The sequence below is a fragment of the Acanthopagrus latus genome, chromosome 13 (assembly GCF_904848185.1).
Source record: "Acanthopagrus latus isolate v.2019 chromosome 13, fAcaLat1.1, whole genome shotgun sequence".
Classification (NCBI taxonomy): domain Eukaryota; kingdom Metazoa; phylum Chordata; class Actinopteri; order Spariformes; family Sparidae; genus Acanthopagrus; species Acanthopagrus latus.
The window spans coordinates 10,420,985-10,444,828 of NC_051051.1; the positions used below are offsets into that span (position 1 = coordinate 10,420,985).

At 44.4% G+C, this 23,844-nt stretch overlaps 2 protein-coding genes across 6 annotated transcripts in view; both read left to right on the forward strand.

Annotated features, from left to right (window-relative positions):
* Positions 1 to 275: 275 nt before the first annotated feature.
* Positions 276 to 17,160, forward strand: slc7a1a (solute carrier family 7 member 1a). Of its 4 annotated transcripts, none has more exons than XM_037120504.1 (13): positions 276 to 470; positions 8,897 to 9,170; positions 9,273 to 9,455; positions 9,539 to 9,697; positions 9,957 to 10,134; positions 10,256 to 10,389; positions 11,725 to 11,947; positions 12,542 to 12,681; positions 14,470 to 14,572; positions 15,140 to 15,345; positions 15,477 to 15,628; positions 15,723 to 15,831; positions 16,804 to 17,160. In XM_037120504.1, the coding sequence occupies exons 2-13, from the start codon at positions 8,984 to 8,986 to the stop codon at positions 16,986 to 16,988; spliced, it is 1,959 nt and encodes a 652-aa protein (XP_036976399.1). In that variant the 5' UTR covers positions 276 to 470; positions 8,897 to 8,983; the 3' UTR covers positions 16,989 to 17,160. The 4 variants fall into 4 exon arrangements, with proteins under 4 accessions (XP_036976399.1, XP_036976402.1, XP_036976401.1 ...); XM_037120507.1 differs by lacking the exon at positions 12,542 to 12,681 and adding an exon at positions 13,240 to 13,376 and having other exon boundaries at positions 277 to 470; positions 16,804 to 16,988; XM_037120506.1 differs by lacking the exon at positions 276 to 470 and adding an exon at positions 3,404 to 3,534 and having other exon boundaries at positions 16,804 to 16,988.
* A 4,382-nt stretch (positions 17,161 to 21,542) lies between these two features.
* Positions 21,543 to 23,844, forward strand: part of mtus2a (microtubule associated tumor suppressor candidate 2a) — a 49,291-nt gene continuing 46,989 nt past the window's right edge. The window contains exon 1 of one of the 2 annotated variants that reach the window (XM_037120701.1): positions 21,543 to 21,763. The gene's annotated coding sequence lies outside the window, so the exon portion shown is untranslated. The remainder of the gene's footprint in view (positions 21,764 to 23,844) is intronic. The other variant, XM_037120702.1, reaches the window with a different exon arrangement.

Genomic DNA, 23,844 nt, shown 5'->3' on the forward strand with positions numbered 1-23,844 from the left:
ACAGCTGTGTAGACCAAAGGAGGAATGACCATCACTGAATTGGAAGTTTTATTTTCTGGATGTTGATGTGAGGTTCAGTGCGCGACCTTTTTGTGGGAGTCATTCTAAATTGCTGATTCTCTCACCTCGTCTTCTAATCAACAGTCCAGACTATCCTAATTGGAAAAAAACGTATTAATTTGATGTTGTTGATTGCAGTCAGTGGCCACTTGTGGCGGCTGGTCACTACTTGCTATTGCACAACTGTAACGAGCGGGCGGGGTTGCTGTTTGCCTCTGTATCCCCTCCTCCATCTGAACGCGCTACCCGAGACCTTAAATGCTTCTCGCCACCTATGGAAAGAGACGTTTAACTCTGCCCGAACATCGTGTCTCGACGCAGTTGTGGTTTTCCTAAGTTTTCAGACTTCTGGAGGACACTTACCTCTTCTCTTGGATCACCGCTTCATGCGCTCTTGCAGGGCGTACAAGGTAAGGAACTACTCAAACGAAGCCGCATGCATGTGTATCTCCACTATAGGTACAGTTTCTAACTTTTTAGGGTCTTTACTCGGGGTTAGAGGGTTTTGTTTGGACACGCACAGCAGTCAGAGCGCTTTAAGCACAGCCATTTCCGTGCGTAAAGTTGGTAGCTGCGCGATACCGTGGAGCACATGCTCCTCTCGCTCAAACCCATTTTACTGCTTCACGCTGCAAAGAGCTGCTGTTTTTTGTTTTTTTTTCTTTCCCTGCAGCACGCTCGTTTTACATGCAACTCGCCATTTGGTTCGATTCTAAATTGTACGGGTCTGTAAGCATGGCCATGTAACGTGAGAAGGGCAATTCCTGGAATGTGTTAAGACTTTTGTGTGTGTGTGTGTGTGTGTGAAGGCTTCGGCTCAGTGCGGTCTGTCCAAAGAGGACAGAGAATGACGATGATGTCAGGATGGTGGCTCTTGTCTGGACTGGAGTGAAAGTCAGCAAGTGGTCACAAAGCAGAGGAGAAAGCCAATAAAGAAAACCATCCAATGAAGCAAAAGGGGGAAAAAAATGTTTAAAATTCTCCTGCAGAGTTGAATTGCACCGTTTAACTCAAAGGAAAGTAAACTTGCCTCAGCTTTTTGTCTAGTTTTAAACCAAACCATGGTCCAAACCAAGTCTTTGCACTGGTGTACCCAGTTATACAATGTAATTAACATTTCTTAACAGGCATGTTGGTGATTTAAAAACAGGAGTAAGGATGCAGATAAATGTTTCTTTCTTACTGAAGAGGAGATTGTGACAGTTATTGACATGTTGCCCTTGACGAATGAATAAATCAACCTCAGATATTATCGGGGTGTTACAGATTTAAAGATGATGTGTTTGTGTTCACAGGCTGATATTTGTTCAGAGACAACTGTCTAGTTACCCAGCTGTTGTTTGTTTAGAGAAAAGGAAAAAAGATTCAATGTTAAATGTTAAATGTGCACTTTGTGGGGGGAGACATTTTAATCAAAAGAGAAAGATCTTTTATGTCTTTGTTTTCATGACTGAATAAACAAACTGACCTCAGAGAATGACACAATTTGCGGACCCTGCCACCTTTCGAGCTCCAAGGTCTGAGTTTGACCCCCGCTGATAACCCTAACCCGTAAATATAAAAATTCTGGATTTGAATGTCCTCTCCAAAATGACACAGTGCCCCTTTTTTAAACTGCACTCGAATGCATGAACCAAAACACCATGGAGCCCCTGCTAACACAACTCAACATTTTAATAGCCAATATATTGTGAGTGACACTCTCACATAAATTCCAGTTACTAGCTGAGGAGTTGTGAAACAGTTTGAAGTGGCAGGAAAAAAAGGGGGGGTAGAATAAAAGGTCAAATCTGCTGCAGTAAATCTGTGTAAGTAAAACAGTCCAAAAATGTGGGTTGAATCGTCGTAGCTTTTGCAGCAGTCCGGTCCGCTGGATGGTTTGAAGACATAACTCAAGCTTTGTCTCCAAATTTTGGCATTTGGAATGATAATTAAAAAAAAACAAAAAAACAAAACTTTAGAAGTACACTAGTGACACTGCAGTAGAATTGTTTTGTGGCAACCTTTTTTTCTTTTTTTTTTTTTTAGAATATGACAAACAGAGATCAACTATGGCTAAATTCCCAAATGTAACCACACTTTAAGAATGACCTTTTAGATCCTGGTGGCGAGAGTTCAGGCGAGTTCCAGCCGGTCTAACTTTAGCCACTGGTGTGAAAGTGGGTCACTCGTGGGCAAGCTGCTGACTGCAGTAGCCCGCACAGAACGCACTGAAGGTTTCCAGGTTCACTGAGATTCCTAGGGCTTCGTATTTCCTTTTTTCCCCCTCATCTTTAGTTCCCTGTATGCTTAATTCCCCCATGAATTAGTTTATTCTCCTAACAGTGCATTTGCCTGCACTCAACAAGTTGCAGTTGGTGGTTTTGAGGGCAGTGTACATATTGCAAGCGACTGCCGCTGCAGTAAATAGCTGGCAGTGTGTACAAAACATGGATCAGGAGCATATTACGATGTTGGGTAATAGCAACACACACACAACGTGTACACATGCTTACGGAAGTGATTAGCCCCTGAAATAGAAACAGGTTGACATTCCAAGATTGCCCTGGACCAGATTTTTAATTTGACAATCAATATAGTAAAAATGTAAATGTTCTCTCAGGGGATCATGTATCTGGGAAAAGGTAAATCTGTATTTTACACTAAATATGTATTTTTAGTGTGTAAATAACATGTTGGACATGGGATGATACGGAAATTTAAAGTCAGGATCGTGTTCAACAAATGTTTAAGCATTTCTAAATGAATCAAGAAACCGATCCAGGGCTGTACTTTTATTAACCTATACAAGTCACTCATGTGAAGATATTAACAATTATCCTGATTCACGAGTACCCTGATGTTTTTTCTTTTATTACTTTAACACAATCCGCGATGAAATGTTACTGCCGGTCAGCGTGATATTAGATGTCTCAGATCTTCAGTCAAACCAAATTCTCAGCATATAGTCAGCAGAGAAAAACAATAGCGGTATCAGAAGTGTTTCCCACTTTATATTATCGTAGGCCCTAAACAGTGAAGGGCCTCCCTCCATCTTTTGCTTTCTGGAGTGTGGGATTATTTCTCTGGGCCTCGTCTGGGGAAAGCATGAGGAGGACTGGGGTCAGTTCAGACGGAAGGAGGGCACTTGGCCTGACATGTGGCCCTTGTCGTGAGCTGAGAGTTTGACTTTACTGAAGCGAGAGATGCTTAACTATGGTACCAATGACCTCTTCAGGAAATGCTCAATATGCATTGGAATAATGGAACATTGGAATGTTGCTGCCACTGCATTACTTGTTGTTCTTTGTTGCTCACTGAGGCACAGTAACCTATGCTTTTTCCACAGACTGGCTGACCGACAGTCATTGTTGAAATCCTCGTGCACGCCAAGCTCAAGGTGACCCGGCGTGGCGAGCTTAAATCTTGCCACCGTCACAACACTTGGTTTACACATGCAGAAAGCAAAGCTGTAAACCTTGGCGAATTAGCCGGGTATGTTGATATATGGTTCTCTGGGGGAAACAAGTGGGTGGCATTCGTGTTTGCACAGAGACACATATAGGACAGGGAACAGATGAGAATTGTCAACACGTAGCGGTCGGCGCTTCGCTGTTGCATGCCGTTCCTTCTCCGCGGCGAAACCCGCCTCCGCGAGCTGGACAAAATGTACCGTGCATGCACGCAGCACACTGAATATTTTTCTTCTTTCCTCCAACATAATGGAGCACAAAGCTGCTCGCGTGCGCTCATTCGAGCGGGGCTCTGTCAGGCCGACTCCGCTGACCTTCTTCTGTGTAGTATTTCTTTTTCCATCTACTGTTTATTCTGTTGTTTTTTTAAGGAGAAATCATCATCAGTTTACTGTCTTAAAAAAAGAAAAAGAAAGAAAAAGCACTTTTGTAGTGCTTATGAAAAGGGCTCCGGGCCCTTCCTAAATGTCAAACAGTGTCTCGTTCACGGTCTGCATTCATTGGTTGTGCGGGATCACACCCCCCTTTCCGTTCATCCTCTCCCACCCGGTGACACTGGCACTGCCTCCTCTTTCTTCTCTTTCCATATCGCTTTTAAAATGACAGCAGGTCGTGTACATGAACTGTGTGTGTGTGTGTGTGTGTGTGTGTGTGTGTGTGTGTGTGTGTGTGTGTGTGTGCTCACTCAGATAAGAAGAGACAGTGCTTTCTAAACCCTACACTGCAGAACCTTTGATATTTATCCATGTGCTCTTACTGTGCAAATATATACAAGATGTATACAAATACAGGAGAGGGTAACGCCTGTGCACTTACTTCATGCCACAGAAGTCTAACAAAGACAATGTTTAAATCCCCACGTGGATCTTCATCAGGTCAAACTGTGTATATTACATGATATGATATAATGTGTGTATGCATAATAAACTGAAGGATCGATGTCCCTTAAAGGATGCGGAGGTCATTTCAATCAAGAAACATTGCATAGAATAGTTAAAAACGTACCCTTTTTTCTGCAAAGTGAAGTTTGTTGAGTTTGTAGTTCGTAAGTGTGTTGATAATACTAGTATACTTTTACCAAAGTAACGTTTTGAATGCAGGAAGTGATTTTAGAGTAATTTAACAGCGTTCTGATAGTGACTTTACTTCTTCAACCGCTGCTTGCATGTACGACTCACACCAATGCACAGGCTCGTCTGGATGTTACCGACCCTTGCTGCGGTACATTTCTGTTCTAAACAAGCTGCTGCTTTTTTTCCGAGATGAACCCAGTCAGTGTGACTGTTTGCAGCTGTGATTATATGAGTCATCCAATTATAACTGTGTAAAAAAAAACCTAAAAAATCACCTTCATTGAGGTTTTCACGGTCAGCTAACGCTACGTTTGCAACCGAGCCCGTCGTGTGCATGCGTGCGTGTCTGTGCCGCTTGGAATAGACGGAGGCCATGTGATTCCTCCAGGTTCTATTTCAGAACGGCGGCCGCCGAACGCTCTGCAGTCCTCACAGCAGCTTGAAGAATAGTTAACAAAATCCGTCATTTAATCCCCCTTCAGTATCTGTCAGGCTTTTCCGCACAGAGCGACAGGTGAAGCCCATCTGACCTGTAGACGGCCTCAAGTGAGTATTCGGTGGAAGTCGCGCAGGAACAGCTTGCCTGCCCTTTAAACATTGATTTGCAGCATTTACGCGCTTGATCGGTTTGAATTGTCGGATTCTGTCACAGTCGACGCGTCATTATTGGGTCCGATGAACCTGCATGGACGGGTGTGACTCAGCAGTTGCACAACCTGTGCGGTCAGTGAGGGATCATGTGGTTCACACGGTTCTACTTTCTCCTGTGTTTGTTGTATGCGTGTGTGTGTGTGTGTGTGTGTGTTCATTCCTGTAAGCTGAACTATATTGGAGTAAAATTTTCTTTCTAAGCTTCTCTTAATGAACTGCCGGTGTTTTAAAGTAGCGCGGGCCACGAGCCGTTATCTGGGTGGGAGTATTAATCTTACTCAGCAGTTTTTTCTGAACAGATTATGTAACGTACATGACACTTTTTTTGAAATTTGCTCTTAATTTGCTGTGAGTCTGGCCATCCTAAGCCGTTACACTCCACTTGTTTTTCGCTAATCAACGAATCAACCGGTGGTTGCCGCTCTAATTCAAAGGCCTCATCACATCGTAGGCTCCTAATGATGGGCAACACGAGTGCCTGCACCCGTCATTCTTTCCACACGTTTTTTTTCTAAAGGACGTCCAGCGAGCCTTCCCCTGCTGTAATGTTACACCACTCGAGACCAGTGACCCCCGAGCAAACAATAGTGACCTCTGGAACACGAAATAGCAGCTGCAAATGGGAGAGACTGAACGTAACGTCTTCCAGCCCGTGTTGTGCAAGCTCCTTTAAGGGGTAGTTTGGGTTTTCTGATGCCGGGGGGGGCTTTGCAGCGCCGTTTGCAAGGCCTTTCTGATGTGGAACTCAAGGCGTTTTATTTACCGGACCCCTCTGACAAAAGCAGTGTTTGACCTCACAGAGCTACAGGAGTTGCTGGTCTACCACTTTGTGGGACCTCAGAGAGCCCAGATTAACCCTTAACACACAGAGGTCCCACAACAACACAAACAGCAGACCAGCAACTCCTGTGTTATAGGATTACTGTTGTTTCTCAACGGAGTCTGGTGCCTCGGTTTCGCGTGGGAAATAGCTGTCCAATGGCACGGCAAAGCCGTGAAAGATACACTTAAACCTATTCTGGACTATTTTAAGCTGTAAATTTGCTGCCTCTGTCCACTGCAGTACACCGCTCAGCTTCCTGCACCGTTACTCCTGCTGATTCACCAAACTGGGGGGGGTAGTGCCAAAGATGACTATCAATATGTTGAAACTGTCGTTCTAATAATCACTATTCTCATTTTATAAACGATTTATGAGCTCAGAGGCTAACGTGGCTGGTTGCTGGTTGTGGCTGTACCAATACAACAGTGCTGTGTTTTTTTTAGTGACTGATCTTTATGTAACCACTATATTTTTTCACTTGTGATCTAATAGGTCAGGTTGGGAAAGTTGTGTCCGAGCCTCTTTTTTTCCTGGATTGAACAACCTACAAGGTCGTTACCTTAGCTTACCCTCATGTGGAAGTTTCCATGAGGTGTGACACGACTGTTGTAATGTCCACACGACCTTTTCTGGGTATATGTCCTCGTGTCAGCGGTCCCTGGACGGGTGCCATTATCTGGAAATGGGTCACGGTGTTATCCCGCCGCAAAACACATCCCAGTCTCTTTTCTGTGGGACATACCACTGGACTTCCGCCAGACCGGCACTACTTACATTGTTTATACCCCCTCCCTTCTTTTTTCCCCCTCTCTTTCCACTCCTCTGCCTGCCCTGTGTGTTTTTTTCTCCCTTCCAAATATCAAGTATTTCTGCTGAGTGTGTGAGCTCAGCACTGGGGAATGCACATAAGATGTTGGACAGGCTACTGACACAGAGAATCCTCTCAGCTACCACTTACAGCTGCTCTTGGCCTCCAGACTGTGTTGGCAGCTCGTCCCTTCCTTTCCTCTTATTAAGTATTTCTGCAACCACCCACTCCTATTTTGATATCAGTATATATGTGCTTTAAGTCAGAAAGTGCTGACATGCTGTTGCTATTTCCCAAAGACATGCATTTTATTGTGTTGCAGAGATTGCAGAGGCTACACGCTAACCAGCTAGCCTCAGTCTGTCTTGTGTTACCACTTTTTGCCTCAAGAGGTGCTAGTAATGTCCCCCGTACTTAGAGCTGGGATATGTCTGTGCGCAGCAAGTTAGCTAGTTAGTCAAAATAGTGAACAAAATATACTCACAAAATGTCAAGAAAGGCAATACTCGTCTGCTTTTAATGGAGTTCGACAGGAATATAGTCCCATAACCACATTGTATTTAATTTCGGGTTCCCGTGTCTCAAAGTCGACAGGCTTTTTTGAACGGATTTTCCGTTAAATGTCTGAAATAAGGTCTGTGGTAAACACGTTTTGTTCTACAACATAAAATATATATACCCCACACCTGAATTATGAGCGATTGACTTGTCTCAAAAAAGCCGTTGGCTAACAGGTGGCTAACCAAGACTGTAGACGTTGTCGGGGACATTAAACATTGTTGCGTCGGACACGGTAGACTCATTTACTCGCTAGTCCATCTTTACACAATACTAACTCTAACTTTGCAACTTATGGATTGATCAATTTTAAGTAAGTGTGTATACTACAGCGCAGTATGTGTTGGTGCTTGGTTGAAGTTTGACATAAACTCAGTAAAACCAACCAAAGCAATCTTGACGTGTCTTTCCACGATCAACTCTGGTTTGGTTGAAATAAATACTCTTTGTTTCTGTCGCTCCTCTTGCGCTTCATGCCTCTTGTCTCCCTGCCTGGTGTGTCCTCATATCCCCGAGTCATTAAGAGTTATGTAGTTTTCGTCCGAGCCATTGTAAATCACCTGCGTACTGTATCCTCTGTTGTCAGACGCATGTCCGTCATCTCTGCAGCTGTGTCCACTAACAGTCTGGTCTCCAGTTGTTTTAACCGAGAGGCCAACTAATAGCTAGTAAGGCCACTACTACTACTACCCGGACAGTGAGCAGCTACCTTCACATTCTGCTTCAACCTTAATAGCAATTAAAGAAAAATGTAATATTACATTACATAAGAACTGCTTTTTCTCTCTACTTTGGCCGATTAGGTATCTTTTTTTGTTGTCTAATAATTATTTTTACTTCAGCCCCAGATAATGTTGGATTGTCCTCATTTGTACTGTGTGACCCAGAGGGAGCTCCTGACAGAACAGGCTGAGTGCTGTAGGTTTTGTTCCTCCTGCTGTGTGTAGGAGTAATGCAATGTGATGATGAGACTCAGCGGCACAGTTTCGAGACAGCGTTTCTGTGCCATGAGCCGGGATTCTGTTTCTTGTTCGAGCAGTCTGTTAAAGAGCTCCGTGTCCTCCCCTGTGAGTTGCGCCGTGTTATGTAACGTTTGCCTGCGACGTATCCAGCAATAAGATGGATTATCCCTATAGGCCCGTGTTTTTTTGGCTGGAAGTCACACATCGTGGATTTGGGCTGCGTTATGTAACTCCCCAGAAAACACTGCTCTACTTGCAGCAACTTTTGTCAAGCACAAATGAACCCATTTAACCCGGTGTGGAACACTCCACTGCTGTGCGACCAGTGTTTGTTGATGTCATTTCAAATGTGGCCTCCGCGTACTTTCACACAGAGATGACACATTGTGCAGGCTGGAGAATATTGTTTGATGTCTCTATCCCAGGGACATATTTAGCACTCTAGACAGAGCTGACAACTATAACCGACTCCTTGTCTCTTATCTTTTTTCACCCTCGCTTCTCTGTAGGTTGTGTGTGATCTCTCCCCCTCTCCTCTGTGACCTCGAAACCCCCAGTCAGCATTCTACCCCCTTTCCCCTCCTCTCCCCGAGGCCATGGTGCTGGGGAACCTTCTGGGTTTTGGGAAGCAGCTGCTGAGGGTGAAGGTGGTGGACTGTAATACAGAGGACTCCCGTCTGTCCCGATGCCTCAACACTTTCGACCTGGTGGCCCTGGGCGTGGGCAGCACGCTGGGCGCTGGCGTCTACGTGTTAGCCGGTGCCGTTGCGCGAGAGAATTCGGGTAAGTTAGCGCTGCGGGGGAATGATCAGGAGACGTCCTGAGACATCTTGAAGCCTCTAATTGTATGATATGCCTCCCCCCCACCCCCCCACCCCCCCATAGGTCCAGCTATTGTGCTGTCTTTCCTGATAGCAGCCTTAGCCTCAGTGTTGGCCGGTCTGTGCTATGCTGAGTTTGGAGCCCGAGTTCCCAAGACTGGCTCGGCTTATCTTTACTCCTATGTGACCGTAGGAGAACTCTGGGCCTTCATCACCGGATGGAACCTCATCCTCTCCTACATCATTGGTAACACATACTCAACTGCCATGAAAGAACAGTATAAAGCTTGAGGAGACCTCGCGAGATCAACTGGCTTTTCTCCGTCGCAGGTACCTCGAGCGTGGCCCGCGCATGGAGTGCCACCTTCGACGAGTTGGTGGGGAAACGCATCGAGCTGTTCTGCAGAGAGTACATGGCCATGAACGCACCCGGTATACTGGCGGAGTACCCTGACATGTTTGCTGTTCTCATCATAATCACTCTGACAGGTGAGAACACCTCATTCTTTCTTTGTGTCCCGTTCTAACCCCAGCCCTCGGGTGATTGCTTCTGTTGCGCAAAGAGAAGGGCGTGCTTTATCTTAGCCAGCATGCAATCGATCGTACTTGAACTTGTAAGAGTTGACACTGTTGCAGTGGTGCGTATTCACTAAAGTCACCTAGTTGATAGAATTCAGTACAGAAATCCACGAGTCCAGTCTGTTATTGTTCTTTTCCTTTGCTTTCCTTTCCCTTCTCCTTTTCTAAGGTCTGCTGGCATTCGGGGTCAAAGAGTCGGCGATGGTGAACAAGGTTTTCACCTGCGTCAACATCCTAGTCTTGTCGTTCATGGTGGTCTCTGGTCTGGTTAAAGGCACTTTGAAGAACTGGCAGCTAGACCCCGAAGAGATCCTGCATCCTAATCACACCAGCAACTCCAGCGTCAAGTAAGAACGTGGAAGCGCACACTCGCTTCACACGTCGAGGACATTCGGTGAAACGTCCTGTTATGCTCGATCAATGTAGGTTATTTTGTGTTGATTTTAATTTTTCTTTTTCACTGTTCAGTGTGACAGACATCCTGCCAACCACAGAGCGGTTAGGAGCGGGCGGCTTCATGCCGTTTGGTTTCACCGGCGTGCTGTCGGGAGCTGCTACCTGCTTCTATGCCTTTGTCGGATTCGACTGCATTGCCACCACAGGTCAGTCCAGGGTGAAAAAAGACCCTGCTGGCCCTGTTCTTTTCTAGGTCCACTTCTCGTGTCTCTTCCACTGACTTCAGGGTACGATTCCACTTTTGAGGGGGTTGGGGCTGAGGGCTGGTGTAACTGAAACTGGAGTTGGAACCATTTCAATGCCAAGCCTGTCTAAACATCCAGGAGCGTTACATAAGCGGGGCAGAGCAGAGAGAAAAGATCCAGTTTTCGCGTGTTTGGCCTAATTTCGCGATTGCAAGGTGCTGAAATGCAGGTTAGGGGCATAAATCATGACATAAGGGGTCCTCAAGTTTGTGCAGATCTAGACCTGCAAATGGGTGTGTGTCCTTATGTAGTTCTTATTCAATACTTTCAATTCCTCTGGGCCCTGTAATAGCTGGAGCGCCTGCTCCCTGGCCCCCTAGCTTTTCCCACCTCTCTTTTTCCTGGCTTCTAATTGGCTAGCATGAAGTTAACCCTGAGTGATTGCTTGAGTTTGGCTTGTAGGGGCAAGTCTGTCTCACGCACTCTCCTAGGCAGCTGAAAGCCATTATATTATATCATCCGTGTGTGTGTGTGTTCGTGTATTCTGGCTAGCTAGAGTTAAGTTGGCGTGAAGCCATGAAACCCTTCCCCCCCGATACACACACATAGACACACACTTGCATCCACACAACTGTCATGCTTATGACCCCCACAGCCTCCCAGTAATCTAAGCCCAATCAGTAGCTGTCACCTGTCATGACTAGATCTGTAGAGGAAAGGATCCAGGCAGTGTTCGACACACTCCATCATCGCGGTGTGATTTCACAGCAGAACAAGACGTGAGTGTTTGCCTGAGGAGCTCTGTTGCATAATCACCTGCAGCTGAATAGTTGGGTGTTTCAGTCTTTTGGGTGCACAGAGAAAATAAGCTCCTTGTTCGGTTTCTTGCAAAGTACCCAGAATTTTTTTTCCCCTATATACAGTTTGTTTGTCCATTTTTTCCATGTTTACTTGACAGGCAGATTTCCTGATCTGTGCCATGGAAGATGTATGTCATTGCCCCAGCTCATAATAACATGTCATTACACACATTTATCAGGGACACTGAACTTCTGAACTATGTTACAGCTACTTGCTGAGTACATCAGCAGCACCCCGCAGTAAAATTACCAACACAAAGGTCTCAGTTGAAGATGGTCCGATCTGATCTCTTCTTTAAGCTGTATTATTGCAAATGCCATATTTATTCCGATCGCAAAGCAAAGCCAAAGAAGACTTTAGAATGACCTGAAATTCCAGCTAAAGTGATGAAAGGGTTTGCCCTTTAACTGTGCCCGTTTACTGCCCACGCCCTAGGTGAGGAGGTGAAGAATCCCCAGAGAGCCATCCCTATCGGCATCGTGTCCTCGCTGCTCATCTGCTTCGTGGCGTACTTTGGCGTTTCCGCCGCCCTCACCCTCATGATGCCGTACTATCTGCTGGACAGCAACAGCCCACTGCCTGTGGCTTTTAACTACGTCGGCTGGGGGGGAGCCAAATACGCTGTAGCTGTGGGCTCTCTTTGTGCTCTGTCTACGAGGTAAGTGGCCACACGCCGGCATTAGCTTGCCATTGTTTTTTTTTGTTTTGTTTTTTTTAAATGCATGCTCATGTGCCGGTGGTTCTCTTGTCCCGGACAAACATGCGCGCACACACACAGACACGCCTCCCTGTGTCTGTGTGAGTGTGTGAACATCTGAGTGTATATTTAACTTCGGAAGGGCACTTGATCCCTACGCTAAAAATACGAGCGCCGCTCAGAATACATTGTAGCTTCAGTGTATGTATGTGATTATGTAACACTTAAATGTCCAGCTGCATTTTTATTCAACGTTCAGTTTTTAGTATATTCATTTTGCACATCATTCTGAGTGCCTATTGATAAATGATTATGAATTATATGCATCTTTTATGTAAAAAATTTTGCATGGTATGTTTGAGGTCAGGTTGATGAGTATGAACCAATGTGTGCTTCCTCCTGCATGTCACACTTGTTAAGTGTTACTTGAAATTGTACTGTACAATGTTCCCTGTATATGTGAGCTGGTGTTTCTTGTTCATGTATGTTCCACGGCATTCTTGTGGGTGTAAGTGTGGATACTATATATCCTGGTCTCCCCCCCCTCCCCGGTAGCCTGCTGGGTGCTATGTTCCCTATGCCGCGCGTGATCTGGGCTATGGCCGACGACGGGCTGCTTTTCAAGTTCATGGCCGAGATCAGCCCCCGCACCAAAACCCCGCTAACCGCAACCCTCACCTCTGGCGCAGGGGCAGGTGAGACACTAACACGCATGATTCGGAAAACAAGCACCCGTGTTCACTGAGGCTTCTTTCCATGTTGCTGGAAATCAGTGCTCCAGCATTAAAAAAAAAGGGGCATCACTAATGGTTTGCAATATTGTCTTACATGGCCAGACGTCTTTGTTATTGGTTGAGGTAGTCCAGATCATACTGGGTCTTTCTTCTAGCATGTGTCAGTGGCTAGACTAGACTAGTTTGTTGTTTAACTTAAGAAGACCCAATATAACTGCATGCCGAAGTAACCAAAGGTTTTTTCACATTGGAACAGAGTAACGGCATGTAAGGAGAGGAGGATTTTTGCATGCTGGTATTAGAATATGGCCAGACTTGTGTTGCGTTTGCAAGTTCCCCCGCCCCTAGATCTGCAACTTATATTTGCTTCCTTTCACTAATTCCTTCCCTTTCTGACCTACTGACCTCTTTCAATTCTTCCCTTCCTGTTTCCTGTTGTTCCTTTTACCCTACACATACAACTGTCATCCCCAATCTGATGTTTCCCTCCACATCCTACCCACCCTACCCACCCCCCAGTCTGTTGGGTTCCATGTTCCCCCTACCCCGTATCATCTTTGCCATGGCTCGGGATGGCCTACTCTTCTCCTTCCTGGCCCGCGTCAGCGAGAGGAAGTCCCCCGTAACCTCCACCGTGGCCGCCGGGGTTATGTCTGGTAAGATGAAGAGAGAATTCATAAGCAGGAGGGTGAGGAGAATAGAGGCCTATGTTTGAGGACAGGGGAGGAGAGAAGGGGATTAAGGTTCATTATTGGAACAGCAGCTTCATCATTGTATGCGATCATTGAATCAAATATTTTAAAAGAATTTGTTGCTGAAATTGTATTCATTGAGTGTATTGTTGCAGATGCAGTTACTAACCTTTTCTTCATGTGCTTGTTGCTGCCACTTCATGCATATGTTTTGATTTGATTCCAACCCGTGACACACATGATCGGGACCTGTACACACCTGTACCTGTCCATAGCTGTGCCAGCAGCTCTGTGAGGATGTTCTACACTGCAGTTCCCTGAGCTAAATGCTAATGTCACCATGCTAATATTCTTACAGTGACAATGCTTACATGCTGATGTGCATGTTTTTGTTGTTTTTTTTCCACCTAAGACAGCTTTGCCCAGTTCTGCCCGCTATATTGGGATTGGGTAGTACTTTTTGGTTGTGATTGGTTAATACAGGTTTGGCCAGAAACTTTCTTGCATATTGCCTTTTTTGGTACGTTCCATCCAAAACTACTTAGTTAGGTTGAGTCAACAAAACTACACAGACAGGTTTAGTCAATAAAACTACTTTGTCAGGCAACAAAATGACTTGGCAACAAAACTACTCAGTAGGTTTAGGCGACAAAACTACTTGGTTAGGTTTGGGGAACAAAACTACTTGGTTGGGTTTAGTCAACAAACTTGTCTACTAAGGTTTAGGAAAATATTGTAGATCAGGTGAAAACAGAGACATATAGAGTAGAAATGACAGAAATGTCACACTAAGGCAAGATTTGGCAAAACTGTCTTAGGGGAACAAAATTAACGCTGGTTTGCGGATTTAATGTTTGCCATGTTTGCAGAGCTAAAAAAAACAATGATCAAACAAGACGTACAGTTTAATCCTATGCATGTCAATGAAAGATCATAGATCTTGAAAACATATTACAATCCTTTCAGTAGCTGCTCATTACAGTGATAAATATACAACTGTTTTTTTTGTTTTTTTCCAGTTTCAAACTTTCATTTCTTGTTCTTGTTTTTTTGAAAGCTATCATGGCATTTCTGTTCGACCTCAAGGACCTGGTGGATCTGATGTCAATAGGGACGCTGCTGGCCTACACATTAGTGGCTGCCTGTGTCCTGGTGCTCAGGTCAGTGGGTGGTTGTGGGTGTGTGTGTGCGTGTAGGTGTGTGGGTGTGGGTGTGAGGGGGGTGGGGGTCAGTATATAGAGTTTATCCAGGGACACTGGGTTTGCACCTGTCAATACTTTTTCATGAGCTGTCAAAGCTCCATGCGTGAATGCGAGGTGGAAAACACACGGGCGAGTCAGTTCTGGTCAGTGAAGCAAAGTAATTTCCAAGTTGGCGTTGGCCCAGCATGAGACTGAAATACTCTATAGTTCGATTACAGCCTTCCTGCGGCTGCATATGTTTGTGTCTCTTTTAAGCAACCCTGTGAAACCCAACCCAACCCACCATTCATGTTGGGAGCAGTTCCGTACTCTTACACTACCAGGAAAATGTTGACTTAAATCGTTGTCGCCAAAAATGTCTGTCCGTGTGATGTATGATTGACATTACTCATAAGGAGATTGTTGTGCACTAGTGTCGCAGTATGCTCCCCTTATCACTCAATTACCTCTGTGACTACCAACATATTTAAATGACACAAAGTAAGTGTGGTAAATCAGCTTTATGTGTGTATTTGACTGTGCCAGGTACCAACCTGAGCACCCAAGCGTGGCGTATCACATGGCCAACACCCAGGAGGAGGTTGAGCTGAGTGACGGCATCAGTGCTCCCAGTATGGGCATCCTTCCTGGTATGGAGGAGAGGTTCAGCTTCAAGACCCTTTTGTTCCCAGACAACAGTGAGCCATCCACACTGTCAGGCTTCGCTGTCAACATATGTGCCTCCGTCATGGGTAGGTGATAATACCTGGCCAACTGTGATAAATACGAATAAATTGGTTTGAGATCATCAGTCTGTGTTAAGTCGCATTTTCTCCAGAGTTACACATGAAATGAGATATAAAACATTATGTTACTTCTGCAGGAGCGTTGATCTTGGCATTCAGTATCCTGGCAGTGCAGGGAGGCGCCGCCGTTTGGAGCGTCATGGCCCTCTGCGTCATCTTCATGGTGTGTGTCCTTCTCACCTTTATTATCTGGAGGCAGCCAGAGAGCAAGACGAAGCTTTCCTTCAAGGTATGATTCCAGGCGCTCACTCCGTTTTGTGTCGTGTGGATTTAAGGCATCCGATTTAGGATCGCTTTTTATGTCTGTGATGTCGGTCCTTCAGGTTCCGCTGCTTCCCTTCATTCCGGTGATCAGCATGTTTGTCAACGTCTACCTGATGATGCAGCTGGACAGAGGCACTTGGATACGATTTTCTATCTGGATGGCTATAGGTAGGTAGTCTCCATTTTCTGTCGTCATAAATGGCTTCAGTCCAGGGTTTAAACTGACTTTCTGTTTCAAGAAATGTTATTGATTCCTTAAAAGGAAGTGGGGTTTTTTTTGTTTTGTTTTTTTACTTGACCATCACTCAAGTGTCTCTGGCTGAAAGGACTGGGCTGATTTCCTCATCACACACTTTACCGCCAGTGCTCTCAGACTAATTCCGACCAGCTGGCACTTCACTTGCTCTTGTAGCTTGAAATAGCAGTCCATCAAAGCGATGGTTCAGGCAGCGTTATTATGTCATCATTTTAGAATGATAGAACCAATCACAATGTTTGTTTACCACAACATCTGGGTAGAAAACCCTATGCCTACATTTAATATGCTTTTTTTTAATGCTTTAGCATAGCAGGGTTATGGTTATTATTCCGAGAAGCTGTAATGTTGTAATGTGGAGATTTAGTTTGTGAAAGACGTTTAGTTGAGCAACAAAGTACATAAAATAGGCACAGACCATGTTTAACTACAGTATGCATCTTTAAGCTTTGATGGCACATTCAGCTAAGAATATGTCAAAATGCAGTATGTTGTGTTGTGGTGTTATATAATTCAGATTATTGAATGTAAATCATTTAAAGGTGCAATATGTAAAAATTGTGCACCTTTAAAATTGAAACCTGTGACAAAGAAATCACATTCTGTTGGTAGATTTTTGAATGTTTTCAACTTAAATTGTTACATAGTTCACCTTTAAATCATTTACAAGTTGATTATACGTTATTCAAATCAACCAAGAGAGCATTTAAGATGGTCTACGTCTGTAGTTTGCATTACCTCAGAATTTGGATATGAAGTTTAACCTGAATAAGAAAAACAACAGACTAGGTCAACATAACTGAAAAAGTTGAAACTCTAAAAGTCTAATTTTTAGTGAGAGTGTCACACAATGATGTTGTGACTTTTGCCCTGCTTCATTTCAGGTTTCGTGATCTACTTTGGCTACGGTTTTCATCACAGCAACGAGGCGGCTGTGGCCCGCTCGCCTCTGGGCACAGAGATGAATGGCTTCAAGCGCGTCCAGGAATCGGAGGCCATGTCACCGGAAAAGGAGGCCTTCCTGCACTACACCAACAATGCCAGGGAAGAGGACGATGGGGATTTGTAAAAAACAAAAAAGAAAGAAAAAAAAGGCATCAGAAAAAAAATGCTGCGTACATCTCAACCTGCCCTGACACCAGTCTATCCGTGTAAGAGTGTTTTTGAGCCGACAACTCCCAGTCCTTCCCCGGCACTGCTCCCTTTTAGCGGGGGGAAAGATTTATAAAAAAAAAAAAAAATTTCCTCAAATTCACAAATCTGTGACTTTACTCTTTTAGCCAATCAGTGGAAAAACAGAATTTCTGAAGCCATAATTGACGTTATTTCAGTATTTTGTAAAAAGCCTGCTACCCCCATTTTAGCTTGGCTTTGGGTTTTTCAACTACTTGTTATCGCTTGGCTGTCCAAGGGGAGGGGAGGGAAACATATCAGTGTTTCAGGGAGTGTTCAGAGATACTGTTCCTCTACATGGGTCGTAGTTACGTCTGTGGAAAGCATCTGGGTTACGTCGCTGGCAGTAGGACTATGTGCACATGTGATAACTGCTTTCATCCGGGAAAAGTTCAACAGCAGTACATTTTTGTCTTATCTTTATCCGTTAAAATCCAAGAGCTACCTACTGTATCAGATGAAACAGTTTGTATTTAACAGATTGGTACACACGCTCAGAAACCCGCCAACTCTTGTGTAATTGAGGTTGACATGCTGCTCTATCGGTCCTCCCTGGCCAGCGAGAGCTTGCGCAGCACACACTTGGCCTCTCGACGTTATAATTACCCCTGTTTACTCGCAGAAAAGGGTGGTCGGGCCAGTGGGTGCAACATGTATAACTGGGCCCGGCAGGGAGCTGTAGCCTACAGCCTCCGTGAGTCCAATTTACAGTCCAATGGGGTCGCATTGAGACCATCTGAGGCGCCATGCTTTTCCTTGCAAAAAGGGAAAGCCTGGCCTCCCGCTGTGGTCATATGGTATAGTTTGAATGCAGGAGTTTGTCTTAGCAGGAAGCGGTCGCGAATGATCACGAGCCACAGATCTGGCTGCAAATTTATGATGCAGAAACTGCTGTAAACAGAAATACTGAACGTGATGTCCCGTTGGATAGTTCCTTACTCTGAGACACAGAGGTTCTGAGAAAGATATTTGGTTTTAAGCCTGCCAGGAACAATTTAAATCGTTTTATCCTTGGTAAATATAGGAAATCTGGTATGTGAAACAGATGAAATCGTTGACAGTTGCTGAATGTCTGTTAATGTAATGTAACAGTAGATCATAGTGGATTTTCACAGTGCTGGCTGCTGTGTCTATTTTTTTTTTTTGCATCTGTAGCTTGTTAGATTTAGTTAGTCTTATCCAAACAAAAATAAAACAGGCAATTTTTTTTTTCTAAAAATGTTTAATTTGGAGTATTTGTATTTGTTCTCAATTTATTTTACACCTTTTCTCATGTTTATTCATGTATTTTTATTCCTCGCTCCCTACACATGGTCATTTCTAGCGTGCTGTTCATGTTAGAATCTGACTCAAGTTTAAATTTACATTTAAGTTTTTCTAAACTTCTAGTCTTCAGCTGACTCGGGTGACATCACTTAGTCAATTTATCAGACTATGCGCTGCTTCCTCTGGGGCTACAAAAGGCTTTATGCTAAATTTTAGTACTCCCAAAATTGTCAACAGACTTTGGTGTGTAAAACCGGTGTGTTTTCCTGTGAACAAAGGGTTAGTAATTTTTTTAAAGGTGCAATATTTAAGAATTTTAGTTAAAAAAAATTTTATATTATTTTATAGCAGAAAGATATCCACAGAGGTTAGCATGCTAAGCAGCTAGCTCCGGCCTATCCTGGCCTCGTGTGCTCGAGCTTCCCGGTCTGCACTGCTAGCTGCGGGAGCTAACAAGCTAACAGCAGCTACAGTTAGCAGCAGCTAGCAGTTAATCTGGTGACACGGTGCAATTTAATTTTTAAGTATTGCACCTTTTACGTCGTATCATTTTCCCATTAGTTTTAACCCTTGAAGTGCATTCACTGTAGCTTTGGGAGTCCTTTAAAACAAAAGTAGCTGTATAATCAGAACTGTGTATATAAGATTTTGTTTATATTTCTTGCAGTAAATTATTTGTAAATTGGGAGAAAAAGGCTTATTTTATGTTGCTCTGTTTGTGTCGGACGTTCTGTGGCTTTATATTGTGTCTGTAGTATCAGTGCAACTGGAACTTTATCCTCAGGGTCGGCAAAATCACTGCCCTCGCCTTACTTCATCCGTTATTGCCTTCTGATGACAAAAAAACAAAAATGCAGTCATGTAACCATGTAACTGTAACTTGTATGAATCACGACTGACTTTTCCAGCGTGCTTAACATGTTAATGCGCTGCTAAATTGTCAAAGGAGGTAATTATATATTCTTTTTAAAACAGACATATCAGCTTAGTCAAAGAATGTGAAAAATCCCATTTGCCGTAATGAGTTTTATTTCAAAGAAATCTACCTAATGCACGGTGTAACATGACAACAACGGACGAGTGATTCATGTTTTATCTTGCTGTCCTGTGAATGTCCGTGGCGGCAGTTATTTGTTCTTTACTGCATGAAATGTATATCTGGTTTCCTGTTGAATCGATACAAAAGGGATTCATGTGTATTTTCTGGCATGAGGTGTACTTTTTACCAAACCTCAGCTATAAATACTATAATGTATACACATCCGCATAGATAACAAGCAGCTGCTTTCTTTTCCCTTTCATGCTGCTTTAAAACCCCACTGACCTTAAGCCTTCCCTTTTACATAATGTATGCCGCATTATCGAGCTTTTGATGTTTCAAATCCATCACTATCATTTCACTGTGATCGCATCAAGTTCTCAGACCCCTCGCCTTTTCCTCGGCCGTCGTTTGCTTTCATCGTGTTTTAAGAACTGCGTGTAAATGCCGGAAAGAAAAAAAAAAACACAAAAAATGTCCATCTGTTTAAGTCTCTTAGAAAGTTTTTTTTTTTTTTTCCTCTTGATGTTATTCATCTCCGTGGTTCAGTTCTCAGCGCTGCCTCGCTGAAAGAGAAGCGGGAACATCTCGTTCTTGCTGCACGCAAAACTGCAGCTTTTTGCAAAAACTGACGATCACACGCTGTCTCGTCAACGGGGGCTGTTAAACAAGTGATGCACGGTGGTGAGCTTGAAAAACTCTGCGGTCACAAGCTTTCTTTTTTCCATGAAGCTTTGCGTTCCACACTTAGCTCGACAACAGTTGGAGCTATCTCCTTGACAACTGAACAAACAGTGTCTGGTTTTATGCACAGAATATTTTCAGGTATAAGACTGTAGCCTAACACAGCTTCTAGGTCTCTATTAAAGTTCTCTATGTTTGTTTGACATGTGACTCTTTTTGTTTGTTTGTTTTCGTGTTATAATTCACATTATAAGTCATTGTGTGTGTGTGTGTGTGTGGGGAGGGATGTGAAATTTGTGTACTTTGGCGCCACCTTCTGGTAGTTTCAGGACCCTGACCCCCAGGATACTGAGAATGAGGGACAGGGCAATTTATGGACTATCTTAATACTTGTGCCTGATCAACCACAAGTCCCTCACACTGTAAATGTCATGCTCATGTAGCATGTAGTCAGTCGAGAATGCCTCGATTGTTCACGCCCGTCTGGTGGTTCTCCTCTTGTCTCCTGTCTTTTTGTTTGAGATTGGTGTATGTTCCGTGCATCGCTCCTGTAAATAAAATGAGCTTTTTTTTGAAAAAAAAACCCAGACTCCTTCCTTCTGTGGCCGTTCATGAAGAGATCTACCGATACAAAGGCTTTTATCACGCTGCTCACAAAGTCCTGTTGACAGGAATGTAATGTTTCTTCCAGACTTACAATATGACAGGCAGCTGTCTGGTCTGTTGGTTTCTGATAATGTTGGTCTTTTGGCATTGAATTACTGTAGTTTTCCATGTTACTTTACATTTATTTGACCGGTGCTTTGTACTCTCTCAACTCCGACCCTTGGGATCATCGCCCAATCTATTCGATATCCCTGCTTAACCAATGGTCTAGTGACGACTGCGCACCTGATCCGAGCTGACTTGCTGTTTCTGTCCACTCTATTCTAAACACGCAGTTGTTTGCACAGTTACAGGCTGTAAATTCATCAGCGTGCTCAAGTCCCCCTTTTAAATTGTCTTGATTTGACCAAAAACATACATTGGGATTCCAGAAGAGAGTAGTAGAGGAATATCTTGACATCCACATCGTTTATTCATTTAAAGTGGAAGCCAGGTTTGTAAAACTATGGCAAAACAGTTCAGGAGACTGCCAGGTTATCAATTTTGACATCCAGTGAGTGGCTTCCAAGGTCTCGCTCATAATTCAAACCCTTTAGGATCAACTTTAAGAATTACTTTCAAGCCACAGACAAAGCAAATGTCCATATTTATTGACTTGTCATTCATTATTTATTATAACAGAACATGTACTTTCTGTCCTTTTGGCACATTGAAGGCGGTATCTCATTGAGAGCAGAGTAGTGCCTGTCTGTGTTTAGGATAGATAAATGTTGCAATCAACAAATGACGGAGTAGGATTTGGTCCAGCAGGGGGCGCAAATGTGTCGCGCAGGAGAAAGAAGGAGGAACAGGAGGAGGAGGAGGAGGAGGAGGATGCTCTGTCAGGTGTCGGCTGCAGCATCAGCACCGCTCCTCCTCCTCCTCCTCCTCCTCCTCCTCCTGTCCGCAGCATCTCTCTCTCTCTGTTGCACTGTTTTCTGGCAGTCGGAGAAGGAGGGAGACGGAGTGAAGAAGAGACGCAGCTCCCGCACCTGACCGACATCTCTTCAACGCGCCAGCCGCGCAGAAAGCTGGAGGTGAGTCCCGCGGCTGAGAGAGAAAAAAAATAATAAAAAGCCCGCAGTTATTGTGTTGTGTTTGCAATGACGCATCGCGGACCGGCATGAATACAATAATAATTTGTATTATAATATTTATTGTTTTTTACCTCGATGAATTTGGGTCTCGGTGCTGACTCGGTCTGATGTGTTTTTCTTTTCTCTCGACAATGCGGTGCAGCTTTGTGAAATGTCTCCAAAAAAATAAGAGTGACGCGGAAGTTGCCCGCGCAGTAAAGTGGAGCAGCAGTAGCAGCAGCAGCAGCAGCAGTAGCAGTGGTGGTGGAGGAGGTGGAGGAGGTGAGCTACAGGAGAGCGTGGCTGCAGATGGAGGGAGGTCAGACAGGCAGGAGCGGCCTGGTGTGATGGATGGTAGCGGGTCAGGTCTCTGTGGGTGATGCTAATGATCACACACAGATTACACGGGGCTTTAAGGACCCTGGATCCAGCTATGATCCACTGCACTGAGGAGACACTTTGGAGGCGTTGTGATTGTTGTTGTTGTTTATCAGTGCTTTTTGTTGTTGTTGTTGTTGTTGTTTACTAGTATTGCACATGAGCGTGATAGTTTCCTGGCATCAATTAAACGAAACTTAAATGGAGAGATAAAATTTGATCCTAATAGAGTCCCCTTTCTGTTTTTTCCTTGAACACGCGCCAGGAACGAGGCAACCGGTTTCTAGTTCTGTTAGACGTTATGTAGCTTTGGGGAAGGCGTTTATGTGCATTAGTAAATTAAATAAACAAACTCCATTGTTTCCATAAACTGAATTAACCAACCAAATGACCAACAAATTTCACACAGTTTTCACTTTGTTTATATGTGGCGGACCCTGCCACCTTTCTAGCCTTGAACGGTGTTCTGGGAACCTTGTTTTTCCTCTGAGAGCAGCTTGTTGATTCAGTTATGGGGGGAAAAAACAAGTTGTATTATTGCTGCATTTACACTGTAAATATTACAATTTGAATTTGAATTTCTTCTCCAAAATCTACGCAGCGCAACTTTGAATGTGGAAGCTCTTTTTTTGTGTATAGAAGTTGTATGTGAAGTTATGCTCTGCGATTGATCAAATCTCCAAGGAAACTAAGGTGTCTTCTGTAAAATGTTCATCTAACTCTGCCTGCTTCTTCTCATTAGCTTCATTTGCCACTGAGACTGCCCTGCTCTTGCACAAACGTAAATCGCCTCCTTTTCTTTAACATGCACAGTATTTCTGTGCGCTTCGACTACTTTTGCAACAACTCCTCGGCTTCCTCTGGGGGGGGGGTGGGGGACGGCAGGAGATGATAGATTAAAGAAAGGTGAGCAGACAGGGGGCATGTCTTTCACACTCAGCTGCCTCTCGTCCTGATTGATCGGCGTCTGATGATCAAGTTGTCCTTGAGACTGTTGGGGGGGGGGGCAGTTTGTTAGAGCTGTTTTTGTTAGGGTGGAGCCTGCGCATTAGGTTTGTTTTCTCTTGACTGAAAGCGTCCTGATATCTAAAAGTTGCATCATTTCGTTCCGTGCTGTGCCTGGAAGTTTGTTGCCGCGTGGGTTTATTGGAACTGTCTGCTGCCGGCGATTGATCTCAATATCAGGGGCCCTCCCACATGTATGGATCCCGCCAGTCCATTTTTGCTAAATCTCGCCGATCCCTCCCGGCCACATTAATGCCGAGGGTCGACACCACATCGAAGCAGGGGGGGCGGCGGCGGAGCCCGTGGCCTTGTAGCTCAAGCCGGTCTGCTGTCGCTCGCTGTAATTCCAGATGCTGATGCGTGTGTGATTGATTCATTACATCTGACCTCTGCAGTGTTCTGAGCAGGCGATCAATTCAGCAGATCTCTGCCAGGAAAACCACTCGCAGCACTGGTGCCTGCATGTGTTTGGTTGTGTGTGTGTGTGTGTTAGTGCTGGGTCAAGTGCTGATGTATGTGTGCGTGTTTCTGCAGGTAAGACAGTTTGTCACAAGGCCCAGGAGTGTAGCTCGCCCGCCGCGACCTTCAAGGTCATTTTTATAGGACGGAGCAGGAGGAGGAGAAGGAGAGAGGGAGGGAGGAAAATAGAGATGAGAAGT